The following is an 18,523-nucleotide window of genomic DNA, read 5'->3' as shown; positions in this document are numbered from 1 at the left end:
TGTAAAAGACTTTAAAAAATATTTTCTAAGGAATTCAAATAAAGGAGCTATTTTCTAAGAACTACTTGTGGCTGTGACTATTAATAATGGAAAAGTTCTGATTTTAACCATGATTTCTATTATTACGTGTTTTGGGTTGCTTTCATAAACACATTTTAAAAATATCAATATTATCTTTTACTTTACTTTCTTTCTTTCTTTCTTTTTTTTTCTACCTGTACCAGATTGAGTAGTGTCGACAGCAGAGGCTGCCACTATCATTTAGTTGTTTACATAGTACTGGCTACTAGTAGAGAAAGAACCTTATCTTTCAAAACCCAAATAGTTGGTATTCTGGAGAGCCTCTTATAGAGTTATTTGTAGACCAGTTAATGGGAAATCAACTGTATCCCTCTTTGAATTGGTCTTAAAACAACTGTTTGCTGTTTTTCCTTATTTAAAAAATGCTGAAACACTTAGTGTTTAGCCTCCCGCCATTGCATTTATTTGATGATCAAAAATTTCTGTTCATTAGGCTTTTTTTCCATGCTCAAATGGGAGAGAAATTTTAATTCTGGGCCTCTAGCCACCACCACTGTCTCAACAGTAATGAAAATGGTGGACATTTGTTGAGCATCATTATGTGCCAGGTCCTATGTTTTGTGCTTTATGTGAACTTGTTCACCTACTCGATGAACATCTCATATGGTCTTTGTGTGAACCCTGTAACTTAGTTATGATTATTATTTCCTGTTTATGGATGAATAATTTGATGCTCAGCGTACTTAAGTAATTTGTCCAAGGTGACATAGACTGTTGTAGATAGGTCCAGGATTCAAAACCCCACTCTTCACTACTGTTCTTGGAAGCCCAGACAAGTTTAGTTATTTTCCCCAGATCATATAATTGGTTAGTAGCAAAGCTGGAATTAAAACTTAAGTTCTTAACTCTCAGCTCAGTCCAATATTCCAATACTATGCCACCTTATAGTATTGGTCTGTAATGAAAACCAGAACCCCTCCTTGCTTACGAAAGCAGCTGCCAAGAGGGCTTTCCCATGTATACTGTTCTTGGTGTTATGAATCTTGGCAAAATGTCCCATAATATCAGCCAAAGTGGGTTCCACAGTTACCACTGACAGCTTGTCTGTGTGAGAAACTCAGGGTCCCGGTGCTTTGGTGCTTTTAAAAATCACCTATCAATATTCCTTGTTTATCTATGTGTACTTATTCTATCTTAAAGGAGAGAGCCTAGGACCATATGTCTAAATATTAATTTTTTATACCTTTCTCAGCAGAGCAACTCTTCCACAGCACACGGGGCCACATGTTTTTGGCCGACGTCTGCTGTTTGTCTTTTCACACACATGCAGGTTTGGAGCCATGAGGAGAGCTGTACATCCTGCACACAGGATTATGGAAAAAGGGATCAGAGAACCTGCCCTTAAAATTTGATTAGAGACAAACTGGAAAATGATAAATAGGAAAATAAAGTCACAGAAGAAGTAGAGCAAGCCAACTTGTCTGCAGAGAGAATTCTGTTTTCTTTGAAAGAGTTATGTTAAGCCCTTGCTTGAGAAGGCGTATGGATTTATTAAAAAAAGTTCAAGACTTTTGGGAATAAGCCAATTCATATTTTTATATAGCTCAGAGACGGTTTTCATAGCAATGAAACCCTGAACTGCTTTATAGTACAAAACTTTATCATTTTTTTGTTTTTTCTTCTTAGTGTGGAAAAGAGCTTAAGGTCACAGATTTTTTTTCAAATTTGCCAGGAACTCATATTTTCCATGTTTGGGATAAGACACAGTAGATTCTAAACATCTGGCTAGTCCCTATTTAAATAATTGTGTGTTCCATGCACATCATATATATGTGTGTGTGTGTGTGTGTGTGTGTGTGTGTGTATATATATATATATATATATATATATACACATATATACATATATATGTGTATGTATATATATACACACATATATGTATATGTATAAAATCTACATGCACACACAATTATATTTTCATTCTATTTACCTTTTTGTGTTTTAGACTTTCAAAAATCTGTGTTTAATTCTGACTCCAGTAGCTATTGGAGTCACTCTTCTAAATTCTGGCTAAGGCAAAGTATATTCCCCCCCACCCCGCCCCCGCCCCCGCCCTTTTCATATAAACTCAAGTATGGCTTAGTTTCTTGTATTTTTATTGCTCTCCTTTTTTCAAAATTAAGTGACTATGGGAGCTTGTAAGAGTTGTACAAAGTGAAGTTCTATAGTATTTTTAGAGCAGGGGGACTTTAAAATTGGCTGGAGGAAACCTCCATTTTAGACACTGGCCCGTATCTGCTAGCAATGTGATTGCAGTCAAATCCCTTAAGCCCGCCCAATTTATCCTCTTGTGAAGGGAATAGTGCTGGCAATATTGTCAGAAGAGTGAGCTGTAGACGTGAGAGAACCGGACAGAGTAAACTGAGGTCAAGGACAGTCTCCTCCCCACCGTTCTCCCACCCCACACCTAACTACAGCAAAGCAAAGAGGAATGGAAACCCGTTCTGCCTCACATTGTTCCCCTGTGCCAACCATCTGGTGAGACAATTTCACTTTTGGTCCTTACATCTTTCTGTCCATATTTCACTCACTATTTGTTGAATACGTATTATATTCTAATTTTGGGGGTATAATCCAATTTTGGCCCAGAACCTGCCCTTGAGAAGCTCCCTTTCTGTCTCTCAATCTTTCTTTCTTTGTCTCTCTTTCTTGGAGATTACCTTTTTTGTAAGCACAACAGTGCTTTGAAACATATGTTTGCTTTTATCTGGCTGTTGTGTCCTGGGAGGGCCTACCAGAAAATGTAGGCTGCCATAATACCAGAAAGAGAAGTTGGTATGACCTCCGCTACTGTCTGAGACTTGGAATCAGTTGGTCAGCCTCATCTTTTTAGCTCCCATTTTGTCTACCTATGTTTAAAGGCCAGGCCAATGATTTTAAACTTCTTTTTTTCTGTGGACTGGAAATGGGGCTAGTCTTTACTACCGAGATCAGAGTTCAAATTATGCAATTAAGTGTATATGTAAGGGGAGGAGGTTAAAAAGAACTGGGTTGAAGGCTAAGCAGTATGATAAGTATGATGCACTCTATTTGTATTCCTAGCAGAGTGACTGCAAGGAATAGCCTGGATGCCCGTTGTCATGCTTGCTTTGCTTCCCTCCATGGTGTCTTCAGTGGCAGGCTTTGAAGAAGGGAATTTGCCTTTTAAGCTTTGATTCCTTGAGGAAAACTGGAGAGTGATGCCAGAATCAGGGCGGGGAACAAAAAGCTTTCTGAATATTCATCCAACCACGGACTCACTTTTGTACTCGAAGGAAATTCGCTCTTTTGTCACCTGTTCCACCTGTGCCGCAAGTGTTAAGTTGACTGCAGTTTGACTGACACCCAGGCATGAGGTTGGATCACCTGGTAATGTCCTATCCCGATGTAGGAGGCCATTGGAAGGGCTTCTCTCTCCAGATGTGCAGTGGAATGGAAGCCACAGTAGTGGTGGAGGCTTTGGGAAGTTGAAACCACAGTGATGACTGGGAGATTCCAAAGAGATGGCCCTAGAATATGGCCTGACAGGTTGCTGCTTGGTAGGTAGGTACCTGATGTAGATAACAAGCTCAAAAGAATACTTTTGATTATTGATCCAGTGGGGTTTGGGTGACTACCTTAAAAGAAATGTGCTTTCACAGTTGAGAAAGGTGTGTGTGTGTGTGTGTGTGTGTGTGTGTGTGTGTGTGTGTTTCAATTTGAAGGAACTGAATAATCTGGGAATGGGGGAAATTGAAAATTGTGCATCATTTTTCTTAATTTTTGACCCTTCTCTAAGGTGCTTTGGCTTTGCTAGAGATTTCACTGGTACTGTTCCCTGATCTTTCAGAGCTAGTTTTTAGTGAGCTTGTCTTCTAATAGCTAACTCTAATTAGCTAAGAGTCTAACTCTAAGGACTTAGAAAGGTGGTCTCAATAAATTGTCCTTGGAGTGTCCCATGCTATTTAACTATTGGATAAGACCCAATGATGTGTAAGTGAAATGATTTATGAGGTATGATCAAACAATATGATGAATGTTTAAATTAAAAAAAAATATTACAGTAAAAGACACATTGCCATTAATCCCCCTCAAAATACTCCCCCTTGCATCAAACACACTTATCCCATCATTCTTGCCACTTTCCGAAGCAGTTCTGGAAGTCCTCTTTCATGAGTGTCTTTAGTTGCACTGTCGTGGCTGCCTCGATGTCCTGAATCATTTTGACTTTGGGGAAGAGCCAGATGTCGCACGGTGCCAGATCTGGTGAATAAGGTGGATGAGGACACACCGTAATTTTTTTTATTTGACAGAAATTGCCATATACCAGAAACGATGTGTGACAGGGAGTGTTGTCATGATGGAGGATGATTTATAGCATGCTTTAACACACATCTCCTCCCAACTGTAGCTCACACCCGGCTGACTGCACCGAACAAGTTGAAACTTGTCACACTGTTACTAAGGTTCGATGAACCTCTTCCCGTATTGAAGATCTCTGCCCTTCTATTGGATGGCTCTCGGCAGCAGCATTCACCGTATTTTTTATCATACCTCGTAGGTTATTGCTCATCCTGCTTGAAAGACACACCACTGCCATTTTCTAAGTTGTTAAAGTGGAGAGACACCCCTTTTTCTACTCTTAGGTTTAGTGGGGTATATACCAGCATGGAGTCCAGGACCCCAGAAACTGAAATTCTGGCTTTAGCAGTGTGTGTGTACTCTTGAGCCTGGCATTTAACCTGTGTGATCTGATTTTCTTATTTGTAAAATGAGGTAAACAAGCTAATCTTTAAGGTCTTTTAGAGCTCTAAGAGTTCTGATTCTGTGTCCTCAGCATGTCAGGTGGGTTATATCTTTCAGAATGTGGGTTTTTGTTGCTGTTGTCACAGCAGCATATGCTACCCTATCCTGACTAAGTGCTTACTCTGTACTTGGTATTTTCTAGAGCTCTATATGTATTAATTCATTTAAATCTCACAGTAACCCTATGTTGTAGGAATTATTACTCTCCCTCTTTTACAAATGTGGAAACTGACACACAGAGAGGATATTCTTTTCAGTGGATTATTTATTAAAAGTCTTATTTTTATATTTTAGAATTGAAATTGTCTGGGTTAAATATCTAACTAGAGATGGCTATTTGGTAAATGAATTTTGGAACTTGATTGAATTGAATCTCTTAAAAGTAGAACATTGAGGGAGGAGTGAGAGGGAGGGAAAGAGGGACGGGGAGGGGGAGAGAGAGAGAGAGAGAGAGAGAGAGAGCTTCAAATTCTCTCACCATCCTCTAGTATATGATGCAGAAAGTATATATGATCAAGACTATTAAGGTGCATGCATTTTGCTCAAGAATCCATTTCAGGAACAAATTGGTTTCTGCTTAATTTTAAATATCTTAAAAGAGTCACCCCAATAAACTTTAGTTACAAAAAAAACAAAAAAAAACAAAAAGAGAATGAAAACTAAATGATGTGGGTTTGAGAAATTTTAGGACATTAAATTTTAGTTTGGTTATCAATTGCATTTGGTCATGCTGAAGTCATTTAGTGACTAATAAAATGGTTACCTGGAAAATAGATTTTGCTAATTAATAAGTGTACAATCATGACAACTTTGAATGAGGAACAGACTGGTTAGTGTGGCTAATTTTTAATTTTGAGAGTTGCTGTAACTCACAATTGCCCACCTGTCCTCACCACTCCTGCGCTCTTCTCCCCCGTTGCCCATTCTTTTCCCAGCCATCTTGAGGTATTTCTGCCAGTTGAGAAACTAGATGGTATTGTGGTTTGAGCAGGGATGCTGGGGTTCGAATGCCTGGGTGAACATCTGGCTATGCCACTGACTTAGCTGGGTGACCTGCAGCAAGTTACTTAACCACTTTGCATCTCCGTTTTCTCATCCATTAAATGGAGATCATAACAGTGGCTACCTCCTCACAGGGTGTTTGTGATGAGTGAAAAAGCTTAGAACAATGTGTGGCGTGTGGTAAACACTATCCAGATATTTGCTCTAACTGTTCTTTCATAGGTCTGGTCTGTCTTCACCTCTGGGTGTTTGCACGTGTTCTTCTCTTTCTATCATTCTTCTCGGGGCTGACTCTCATTTGCTCTTCACGATGCAGCTCAGTGGTGGCTCTTGGTTTGGGGTGTTTTCCCACATGTCTCTAGCCTGGGTTATATCCTCTCTGAATGTCCAGCCTGGCCATGACTTCTGTCATAACTACTATCAGTTTGCTTGTCCACGTGGACTGTGAGCATGGACCATTTGTTTTCCTTTCTTTGCTTTTTTTGATATTTCATGAGTATGAGGAACATACTGGGTAAATATATATTGAATTGATAAATGGACCAAGTTTCCCGTCCTTCCTTCCCTTCCTTCCTTCCCTTCCTTCCTTCCTTCCTTCCTTCCTTCCTTCCTTCCTTCCTTCCTTCCTTCCCTCCCTCCCTCCCTCCCTCCCTCCCTCCCTCCCTCCCTCCTTTCATTCTTATTTTCTACTTTCCTTCCTTCTTTTTTTTTCCCCTTCCTTTCTACCAAACTTCCTTCCTCACTTTGCTTTCAAACCTGGCGCTTGATGCTTTAGGGTTCTCACAGGAGCCCTGTGAGGCAGGCATTAGGAGTACTTCCATTTTGCAGGTGTGGAAACAAAGGATCAGGGCGATAGGCAACTTGCCCATCCAAAGGGGCAACTTCCTTACAAAAGTTGGCGTCCAGTGGTCGCTGTCTCAGCTGAAAGAATTTGGGTATTTTTTCTTTGGAATTCCCTTCTGGCCTGTCTAGGAACCACATAAAAAAACCAATCTTATTTTTGGTCACTCTCAGAAAGGATGATTTCCAATCTGATTATCCTGATTCCTCATGTTTGTCTCCAAATAAATTTGGATCGTCTCAGAAATTCAAGCCATTTCCAAAGGACAGATTTCCCATCTTCAAGAATCTTTAAGTGACTAGAAGATAGTCACACTCTCTGTTTCAAGAGGCTTGGCAGCAGCCACATCACTGGGCTGAAGGTTGTTGATACTCATGTGGACTTTGTTTTGATGTGGTTAGGGAAGGGGGAGGGGCTGCTGGAGGAAGGTCATATTAACATATAATCCCACATCATGTTCTTTGTGACAGCTGCGTTGAGATGTAAGTCATGTACCATACAACTCACCCATCTAGTGTAAAATTCTTTGGTTTTAGTGCATTCACACAGTTGTGTACCCATCACCACTATAATTCCAGAACGTAGTATCACCCCGGGAACAAACCCTGTATCCTTTTGTAATCACCCTCCATTCTCCCCAGCCCACCCCCTTGACAATCATTAATTTATTTTCTGTGTATGGATCTGCTTATGCTGGACATTTAACATCAATGGAATCATATAACCTGTGGTCTACATGGCATAATGTTTTCAAGATTCATCCATATTGCAGTGTGTATTAGTACTTTATTGCTTTGTATGGCTAAATAATATTCCATTTATGGATAGGCCACATTTTATTTACTCATTCATCAGTTGATTGACATATAGGTTGTTTCCACTTTTTGGCTACTGTGAATAATGCTGCTGTGAATATTTGTGCATGAATCAATTGACGAATGGATAAATGCAATGTAGTATGTCCCTATATTGGGATAATAGTCATCTATAAAATGAATGAAATACTGATACTTGCTACAATATGGGTGAATTTTGAAAACAGGCTAAGTGAAAGAAGCACTTATTGCCTGATTCCATTGATGTGAAATGTCCAGAACAGGCAAATACATAGAGAAAGAGGGTAAATTTGTTGGTTGCCAGGGCCTGGGAAAGGGAGGGGAATGGGGCGTGACTATTAAAGGGCACAGAGTTTCTTTGGGGGATGATGAAAATGTTCTAAAATTTATTGTGTTGATGGTTGCACAACTTTGTGAATATACTAAAATCACCAAGTTTCGCACTTTCCAGGGATAAATTCTATTTTTAAAAAATAATTCATGGGGCCGGCCCGGTGACTCAGGCATTTGGAATGCCATGCTCCTAACACTGAAGGCTGCCGGTTCGATTCCCACGTGCGCCAGCGCCAGATGACTCAGTTGGTTGGAGCACATCCTGTCACCCACAAGATTGATGGTTCGACTCCTGCAAGCGATGGTGGGCTATGCCCCCTGCAACTAACAATGGCAACTGGACCTGGAGCTGAGCTGCGCCCTCCACAACTAAGATTGAAAGGACAACAACTTGACTTGGAAAAAGTCCTGGAAGTGCACACTGTTCCCCAATAAAGTCCTGTTCCCCTTCCTCCCCCCCCAAAAACGTAATAGAGTTTAAAAAAGTAATAATAATTCATAATGACCATCGTTAACTACATACCAGTTGCTTACTCCTAGTCAGTACTCTGTGATTCACTGTAGCATGAATGAGAAACGAAGTACTTGTTCCCTCTACTCTAAGAATTTCAATGGAAATGGAAAGATGAAGTGGAGATCCATAAAGAGTTATATATCAAAATGATGCATCACCCAGTGCCTGTTTCTGGATACACGACACACTCAGAAAGATCTCAGCACCTCTGGGTGTCAGATGTAGGACTTCAGAAAGATTCCAAAAGTGGACTGCTCCAATATTGATATAACTTAGACGTGGTATTATGCATCCCTTACGATGCTGTGAGTTCCCTGCGGCAGAAGATGCACCTTATATCCATCCATTTTGATTCCTCTACTTAGCATTGTGTCTGGTCCACAGGCAGGAATCTGTGATTGTTGGTTGAATGAATAAGTGCTGTTTTTGAAACCTCCTGTTTGCTCCTGGGACAAAAATGCTGTTAGTCTTATGGCTCCCTGCTCTGACAAACCCCAGAGGGTTGGCCTGGTGGGAAAGGTGTTGCTGAATTCACCAATTGTTTTAATGCAAAGGTTTCTTTTCTCATAACTGATAACTCTTTTGTTTCTCAGGTGCTTTCACTGTGATTTTGGTTAAAATGGTGACCTGAAATCATAATGTAGGTGCTACTGGAGTATTATGCTTTCCTCCCTGGTAATATACCCAAAACTCTGGATCAGGGAGATTTAGGAAAACAAAAGGTGGAATAAACCTCACACTTTTTTTTTTTTTTTTTTTTAAAGCATGTATATCAAGCATCAATGCTTTGGATTCTGTGTAGCTTATGGGTCTTTGCTGAAATAAGAAATTGTTTTTCTTTTTCTTTTTTTCTCTGTGAAGGTACTTTATGTTGATTAAGTTCTTTCTGTTAAATATCCTTTGCTTGCACTGGACTTTTATTTGTGTTGATTTTTTGCTTCGTTTTTTTTTCATTTCCTATGCTGTTCAGTTACTGGATGCCAGAAGAACCAAGGTTTGTCCACTCTTTGCAGCTCATTTGTTTTCCTCTGCACAGCCTCCCCTACTCATGTGTTTGAGCGTGTCTGTCTCTGTCTGCATATGTTCCCTTTTGCTTGCAGATGCAGTAATCCTGTTTACTAAACCTGTTCACAGCTTTATTTGTAAAAACAAAGTCCTTGTTTGTGATGGATGCTATTATTTTCATTTTTAAACAAACATGCATTTATCATGGAAAATAATGGATAGTAGAAAAAAGAACACCTTAGGAAACAAGGAATACTGAGTCTGGAGCATTGTGGGCATAAAGAAGGTGTGTTTGTGAAAGTTTCCCTCTAACCCTTTTCACGTCCTATATTAAAACTCTGTAGATATATAATTTCCCTTGTGACTGACACTAATATATCGTTTCTGTGTATGTGTACATTTCTTTTCTCCTAAGACATTCCGAAAGCATCTCTGAATTAATTCCCCCTCTCCATGTCCTGTCCCCTTGCTTCTGAAGTCGCCCTGGAGGACTTCACGGTTGGCCCTGTGACCTCATGATCAGCATCCCATCTTCATAGTGTGGTAGCAGCCACTAGCCCTTGGCATTTCTGTTGACGTTTTCCCTTCTTTCTCCTCTCCTGCTTCGTCTTTCTCATCACAGCACCTGCAGTTGACAATCCAGGCCCTTCAGGATGAACTGCGCACCCAGAGAGACCTCAACCACCTTCTGCAGCAGGAGAGTGGCAACCGAGGAGCCGAGCACTTCACCATCGAGCTGACGGAGGAGAACTTCCGGCGGCTGCAAGCTGAGCACGACAGACAGGCGAAGGAGCTCTTCCTCCTGAGGAAGACCTTGGAGGAGATGGAGCTGAGAATCGAAACGCAGAAACAGACCCTTAATGCGCGGGATGAGTCGATTAAAAAGCTTCTGGAGATGTTGCAAAGCAAAGGGTTGCCGTCCAAAAGTCTGGAGGACGACAACGAACGGACGCGGCGCATGGCAGAGGCTGAGTCTCAAGTCAGCCACTTAGAAGTGATTTTAGACCAGAAAGAGAAGGAAAACATACATCTTAGAGAGGTAAGGACATTCACTCTATTGCCCCAAAGCCGTATTTTACAAGTTAAAATATGTTATCAAGTTATTTACACAGGCTGGAAAAGATCTACAGCCTTAACAAAATTCCCTTTGTCATCTGTTTTATAACCTTCCTGTCTGCTTATCAGCTTTGAACTGTAATTTTGCATTAGATTTTTTTCCCCGCTCACCACACATATGTTCCATTATTATTCAACATGTATTCAGGATCCAACCGTGTGCAGCATATGTCAACTCTAAGGTGCTTTACAATTGTTTTCCCACAGATGGTCATTGTTTTAGGGCCTTTTAAGTGTAGTGCTGTTTAAGTTTTAGGTGTTTATCAAATATCATCTCTCTAAAGGAGCAAAATGAATAGGTGATTAGCAAAACAATGAACCTAAATATTTTTATAGCTGAATTGGAGGTGGAATTTGCAGAAAATAAAGCATACGGATATTTCTGGAAAGAATGGTAAAATATGAAGGCCAGTTTTGAATGTTGAGGTTTAAGATCATCTTTGTCCACATTTAAATTCATTTAGTCAGAGTGTTCCAGGTTTTCTGAGTATGCATTTTGCACTTAGTAAATTAAATCATTTGAAGTCCTTCAGAGGCAGCCTCTCTGGCCTGCCACCGCCATTGAATGTTGGGGTGCTCATATATCCGAGAATATATGGTTGGATAGAGCTTAGATAAAAATGCGAGTGACAGCCGAAGTTTGAAATTTTTTACAGCAGTTCCTAGCCACTATGGTGGACATGGATCTCAAAAGTACCACGTAGGCAAAAATGCTACGGTAGACACAGGTCTCACAGAAGAAGGTAGGAAACAATGCAGTGACACTACGTGTATTTTCAAAACATGCTACAACAGTAAATGAAAATTCCAAGAGATATTTGCTTCCAGACCAAACTAGATTTCATGGCATTATGTACTTGCTCAGACGGGCAGCCCTTCTTATGAGTCACTTGTTGTATTGTTCAGAACGGCTTCTGTGTTGGGACTGACTAATGCAGGTGCTCCCAGGAGTTTTCTCTGGTATAGATTGTTTTTGCTTAGAACATGTGAACGGGATTGTGTGTCTTCAGACTTAATGTCCTCTGTGCTCATTCTCCCTTGTTTTGTTTTCATGAGGTTGTAGCAACATGCTTAGGAAACCACATGGCTTAGTTTCATGTTGAGATGTTTAAAAAGGTGTTTTGTTGGGCTTGGTCTTTGCATCTGTATTCCAGGACGGTCTTCTTAGAAGTGGGCCGACTTCTAAGATGGCCCCAGTGATCCCTACCTCTTGGAATTCTTGTCTTTGTGTCATCTCCTCCCCTTGAGTATAAGCTGAACCTAGTGATTTGCTTCTAGACAATAGCATATGGCAAAAGTAATGGGATGCCAATGACACTTCAGTGATTAGGTTACATAAGACTGTTACTTCCATCTTGTCAGAAGACTTGATTGGCTTCTCCAGTTGCATGCTTTGGTGAAGCAATCTGCCCTGTGGGAGAAGCCCAGGTGGTAAGGAACTGAGGGCAGCTTCCAGCCAATACTCATGAGGAACTGAGACCCTCACTCACACAGCCACGAAGAATTGAAACTGCCAACAACCACTTAGTGAGCTTAGAAGTGGACCCTTCCCAGTCGGACCTTCAGATGAGATGACAAGCCCTGGGCTGACACCTTGATTGCAGCTTTGTGAGAGACTGTGAAGCAGAGGAACCAGGTAAGCTGTGCCTGGATTCCAGATCCACAGAAACTGTGCGATGATAAATGTGTGTTGTTTCAAGCTGCTGAATTTGGGGGTAATTTGTTACACAGGAATAGCGAGCTACTAAAGTGAAGCAGAAACAATTTTCTTCCTGCCTTACTTCATAGGCTTTCCATTTAATTCATAGAAGAGAAGCAATCATTATATGTTATCGCTTGCCTGTAGAGTGACTGCAGAGTTTAAAATTTTGGTTATGTTGTCTCAAAACTCTGGTTGGTCGATTGCTATCGTTTAAAAAAGCTGATGCTTATTCTGAGTGCCAAGGGGTCATGTTGCATGTACAGCAAGGCTGTGATGCCAGAGAAATCTCCATCTGCAGCACTGACCTTCACTCTATGTTGGGATGTTGTGGTCAGGGTAGAGTCACTCTTCTTCTGTTATTAGATTCTGCTCATTGGTGGCACTTAATAGTTGATGCCCTGATTCTATTGTGTGGATGCCTCCATTTAAATAAATCTAAACACAATTTAACTTGTGTTTTATGAGGTTAGTTGGTCCTCAGTGGTCTGGCGTGGACATAGATCACGTTTAGAGTCCTAATCGTCAGCCCAAGCGCCCACAGAGAGTTTTACAGAAAATGCAGCCCAACACATCCAACCAGTTTCCTGGAGTATCAGACCAACGCCAGTGATAGCCCTTATGTTGGCTCATTAAGAAGGGAGAATGTGGAAAAGGTGTCTTTATATAAAAGTCTCATTTTAAACTTAAACTCAACAAACAAGATTTGGAGGCCTGAAAGGACCCTTCCCAAGAGAAGGATTGGATTGGCTTATGAGAGCTGTTACATTTTCAGGAATTTTGTGAGCCTGCTTTTAAACCATTGATAGCTTGAAATTGGTCATGGTGGGAGTATTTGCACCATGGAAATCAGCAAAATGCTACCCTCAGGACCTATCCACACTCCTCCCAGCCTGCCCCATCCCTGAAAGCCCATTTAGCAACATACCTCTAAATAAATGCGGTGAAATGTTTACGCACGATACAGCAAGAAGAGGCAAGTCCAATAGTGTAAGAATTATGAGTGTATTCACCACTTAATCATCCAAAGTTTTCATAACAGTGTCTGGATTGATGCTTATGTGTTAGACATTCTAGAGAACGCTTTACATTTATTAACATTTAATTCTCACAGCCACCTCATTTATTCATTCATTCATCCATCCATCGAATGAATGCTTATTGAGGATCCATTTTGGGATAGAGTAATGATAACTAATAAAGTTTGATGTCATGGCGCTTGTATTCTAGTGGGGTGAAACACAACAATTTAATAGTTAAACAGAAGTATCGTGAAGTAAAGAAGAGGATAAAAATCTAGTGAATTGATAATGAATTACAGAATTGTTCACCTGAAATCTATGTAACTTTACTAACAATTATCACCCCAATAAACTTTAATTAAAACAACAACAACAACAAAAACTAGTGACTTGGGTGAGGCCAAGTCACTAAAACTAAACAGCTAAAAAAACTGCAACAAAAAATACCTAGTGACTTGGGTGAGACTATATTGGGTGGTCAGAGAAGGCCTCCTGGAGGGTGTGACATCGTGAACTGAGATCTAAATGACCAAAAGGAACCTATCATGTGAGGGTTCCTCTCAGAAGACTGATCCAGTCATATGGAAAGACCCATGCCTAGGAGGTAGGTGCTACTATTTTGCCCATTTTCCCCGGGGGAACTTAGGGACAAAGGACATTAAGAAGCTTGCCCAATGTTCCACAGCTAAGAAGTGGTGATGCTGGTATTCAAATCAGGCAGACTCCAGAGTCTCAGCTATTAGACCATTTCATTCTATCCTTTTTCTAGAATAATCTTTCCCAAAGTGTGCTCTGCAGAACAGCCATTTTGTGGGATTTTGATCTGTGTTATGAGAGGAAAAGACCTGCAGGGCCAAAAGAATTTGAGAAAATGCTGGCTTCCATAGTTTACTGCAGGACTCCTCAGACTCTTTAATATGCAAATGTACATCAGTCATTTCCAAGAGGGGACAGAGGCAAGGCAAAGCTTCTCAAACTTATTTGACTTGCTTTTCTCTTGTTGCATGCATGCTCTTTGGAAAACACTTTGGGAAAATGCTATGCTAAAAGATGACAATCGTGCTTTTAATTTGTGACCTGCAAAATATGTAATACTATACAAAGAGTTGTTTCCCATGGCCAAATAACTGGGTAATTTTCTCCATTAGTTATTCTAGAAGGCAAAGTTTATTGTAAGTTGTTTCCATGTTCTCTACTTCATTTTAGAATGTTCTTCTGTCAGGGTATTTAAAACAATTTTTTTTTAGTGGAAAAATGACTGCTGTTGGTGTGAAACCAGTAAGAATAACCCAGCTCAAATAAGGAAGTTGCCTGGCCTCTGTTAAATTAAATGAATCTAAAACAGGATTTAAAATGTACTTGATGTTTTTAAGTTCAGTGTGTTCTTGATTTCCTTTTCATTTTGCACAGTTTGACCCTGCTGGGGCTCGATGGTATAATGCTGGGGAATGGAGTGCTAGTGGTTTTATGATTCATTCTTAAGCAAAGGTGTGGGACCTCATAAATTCCATCTCTTGGAACACTGGCCTTGTTTAGCCTATTGTTTCAGGAGATTTCGAGTTGGCAGGAGTTGCACATGGGGAGGGTTGGGTTGCTTTAGTGTCTTGTCTTTCGGTGGTCTGGAAAAGGCTGAGGGCAAAACCACATCTTTGCCTGGCAGGAAGCAACAACAGAAAGATTATGATCTCAACTTACTTGGAAGACCAAAACGATTGCCCAAGAACTACAACTGACTGCTAATGTGAGCCGAAGGGTTGGCTGAAATGCAGTATTACTCACTAGTGTTGTCTGATGCTTTTGGATACAGGTTGATATGATGTGACATTGTTTGATGTAGTAATAGTTTACCTTGTTCTCTATCTAGCTTTTTCTACAAAGAACATATTGTTCCATGTAAAGATTTTAGCAATCAAGTACCCAGAATACTACTGATCTCATTAAAGAAAAAGTGAGTTTATATACCAGGATCCGCCTATATTCACTCTCCTTAGTACATTCTTGGCTGGTCCTTAGAAGAGAGTCAGGAGTCTTTGGATTCATTGCGCTGTAAAGTGTTTGAAGGGGAGGGAAGTAAGTTGTGCTGCCGTGCCTGCTGACTCCCTATGCTAGTCCTTTAGGGTAGCTGGCCTTTCATTGGGGGCAAGGGTAGAAGAGCTCTCAAGTTATCAAAAGCCACAGCTGCTTTTGTGGCTTTGACCTGTAACCCAGGACAGGTAAAGGCCCCTGAGCTTCCCTCCATGCGATGTGTGCAGGGGTGAGGGAGGGGGAAGTAGGGATGAGACAGGAAAGACAACAGGAATTCTTGGTCTCCTTGTTTATTTATCCCGGTTGTCTCCAGGCCAGGGGGCGATCCACCAAGGCAGTTTGTGACCTATACATTTTTAAGCTCATAAACCTTTTATGGATAGCTTAAACCTCCCCTATGTAATCTTTGCACAAACTTCTAAACTCCACCGAGTCCCCCCTCTTTCAAAACATATGGCTTCTTTCTCTTTAGCACACACTTGTCTCTAGTTTTGCTGGATGAGCCATGATTTCACTGACGAGGCATTTCTAATTCTGCCTCTACATATTCAGTACATTCTATAATAGTTCTACCAATGAAGCTTTTCAGAGAAGTTATTCCTAAACACTAGTGACCACGTAAACATTTACATTCTTTTCTAAGAGTTGTTTCCTATAAGTGTATTACAGAACCTAATAAGTTCTCCCTATTTTAATAAAGTAAGTTTCTTAACATCATCAGTACATTCCATCAATATTCCCAGGTCTCAAATATTGCCTGCAGGTGCTCAATAAATATTTGAAAGAGTGAAAGAATAGTTAAAAAAAATACCTTGAGAATGGCTCTGTGGTTTATTTTACCAACATTGGAGAAGTTCATAATGATTATACAAACGCCATTTTCTTTTATGTTTTCTCTGTCATTTGTGTTTGCAGTGCGCGGTAACTTTGAGGGTAACTTTTAAGTGGAAGTTTTCTTTCATTTCTTTCAAAGTGTGTTGGACATCGGTGGGCACATGTTGAAAATCTATGTACAGGATGCTGGGGGAGTATCCTTAGCAAGTTAGTGGTCTTGTTCAGGGGCTCAGGTGGGCAATAAGAGAAACAGCTCACGCATATTGATGCTTATTCTGTGCTAGGTTACTGTGCTAAGGAAATATTGTCGTCATCATCCTCGTGCATACTATATAAGGAAACTGAAGCACGAAGAGTACGTAATTGTTCCCAGTCACTCACAGCAAGTGTGGGAACCAAGATCAGAACCTGGGAATCTGGCTGCAGAGAATATACTTGGTACCACTGCACGCCGCCGCGCCTTGGGGTGGGCACCCAGAGGACCTAAATGGTACTTCAGTGCTATCCAGCTTAAGGGTAGGACAGCTGATGATGGAGCTGGTCTTCAGAAGCAGAAAGAATTTCAACACACAGGGGTGATGGAGAAGTACGATTGGAAAAGAGACGGCTGAGCCAAGCCTTAGAGGTGGGAACTGTGGTTGGTTTGGGGTATGGTGAGTTTGGAGCAGCTGAAACCTCACCTGTCAGGAGCAAAAGGAAATAAAGCTGAATAGGTGGTTCAGGTCAGGTCCCTGAGGTCTCTGAGCATGCGACACAGAGGATTGGTCTTTGCTATGTAGGCTCTGGACAGCCTGTGAAGGCATTTGCCTTGGAAAATGGCATGATCAGAAAAGATTGTTAGTGCTAATTATAGTGGGTCGCATAGGAAGGGGCTAAAGGCATGGGGATAAGTTGGACAGATACTGTGGCTGTTCAGGTGACCAAGAGTCTGAATCTGCATGGTGGCCACAGAAGTTGAAGGGAAGGGTCATTCTACCTGCAGACAGAACCTCGACAACTTGGATTGTGTGCTGGGAGCTGCAAGGAGCAGACAATCACTATGGGCCTGGATGTGGGCTGATGGCGGGACTGTGGGCAGGTGAGTCATCAGCAGGAGACCCTGAGGTTGAGGAAAGATGGTAGATGTGCTGAATGCGGTACTGGTGAGCTGTCCCCAGGTTGAGGATATGGCTGAGGGAAAGATTATGAAGTTCGGCCCAAGTGCATAAGGCGTTTCTGACTATTGGTGACTTTTGTTGTCGTCGTTATTTTCAAACACGCACACCTGGTCATTTGTGACCACCAAGCCCCCCGTTTGTGTGATCCTTCTAAAGGCTGTCTTGTCACTTATTCCATTATTATTTAAGAGGAGACCGTAGGAACTACATACTTTTCCTTGCCTCTTTTCTGACTATGAATTTAATTTTGAATACGATGTATCTTTTGAGATTACATGGAGTTTTCATCGACTGATGCTACCTTGGCACAGTCTCCGTTCATTCTCACTGAGTTTCATTTTCTCCAAGCACTCTGTGCAGGGTGGATGCCAACAAAGCATCTTAAGAGAAAAGCACTTTCTGTAGACCTTGCTTAACAGCACTTCCAAAAGTAGGGTTTCATAGCCTTTTTTTTTTTTTTTTTTACATTTCGGATGACATAAAGAATGTATTCATTTTTGTTTGTTTAGCATCATTTGCCTTTTTCTTTAAAGTATTTTTTAGCATAAACACATTTATTTACTAACTAAAGGGATGGTCATAATTAAACCAAAACTCAGAAATAGTTGCATGAAAAATGTTTGTGATAAAGATAATTGAACACAGTAATGAAAAAAAGAAGCAGTATGGAGATTTGCTCATTGAACTGAACTCGTTTATCCTCGCAGCTAATTCCTGTCCAGAAGGATGATGGAATTTTTACTCTACGTTTTCATAGACATGAGTACAGGTGACTTTGTTCATGATGCATTCCACCACTCATTTTCCATCTTCCAATTTTCTTGTTATTGTGCTTTTTTCCCCATCCTGTTTCTGATATTGAACTAATGCGTTATTTATAATACAAAGTTGCAGACAGTCTGAGTTTTCCTGCAATCAAATGTAGTCTCCTCAAACTTCTCTCCCAGGTTACATGAAAACTGTGTTGTTTTCAATGTGCTCTTGGTTTTTATGATGAGGTTTAACTGTCAGAAGTGATGACACAGTCTGGTTTGGCCATGGCACCCACTGCTTGCAGAGCAGTCCCTACTCCTACTTCCTTCAAAGCCTTTGCTCTCCATCGTGGGCGCAGGCGGTAGCAGAGCAGAATGCATGCATGGCCCCTTATCTTTAAATTTTAATGCATTTTTAAAAGTTTGAATACTCTATGCTAATGTGAAATGAATGGTTCAGGTTTTACCCCATATTGATTTTAATGAGTGTAATTGGTTGCTTTTTACAGTAACTGAGGCTGGTGGAGCCCCAGGGAGCCATT

General features: G+C 40.8%; 1 protein-coding gene and 1 pseudogene across 17 annotated transcripts in view; one reads left to right on the top strand and one right to left on the bottom strand.

Moving 5' to 3' along the window:
* Positions 1-18,523, top strand: part of ERC2 (ELKS/RAB6-interacting/CAST family member 2) — a 918,050-nt gene that overhangs the window by 164,838 nt on the left and 734,689 nt on the right. For 12 of the 17 annotated variants that reach the window (XM_074313127.2, XM_074313130.2, XM_074313128.2 and 9 more), the window contains 2 exons: positions 9,342-9,365; positions 9,999-10,415. In XM_074313127.2, coding sequence (XP_074169228.2) covers positions 9,342-9,365; positions 9,999-10,415 — 441 coding nt within the window. The remainder of the gene's footprint in view (positions 1-9,341; positions 9,366-9,998; positions 10,416-18,523) is intronic. The other 5 variants (XM_074313132.2, XM_074313136.2, XM_074313134.2 and 2 more) reach the window with 1 other exon arrangement.
* LOC148758247 (fatty acid-binding protein 5 pseudogene) overlaps positions 17,968-18,523 on the bottom strand; it is a 99,321-nt pseudogene continuing 98,765 nt past the window's right edge.

The sequence above is a fragment of the Rhinolophus sinicus genome, chromosome 5, assembly GCF_057876585.1.
Source record: "Rhinolophus sinicus isolate RSI-liver-muscle chromosome 5, RSI-T2T, whole genome shotgun sequence".
In the NCBI taxonomy this organism is placed as follows: Eukaryota; Metazoa; Chordata; class Mammalia; order Chiroptera; family Rhinolophidae; genus Rhinolophus; species Rhinolophus sinicus.
This window is presented reverse-complemented; position numbering and strand designations above follow the sequence as displayed.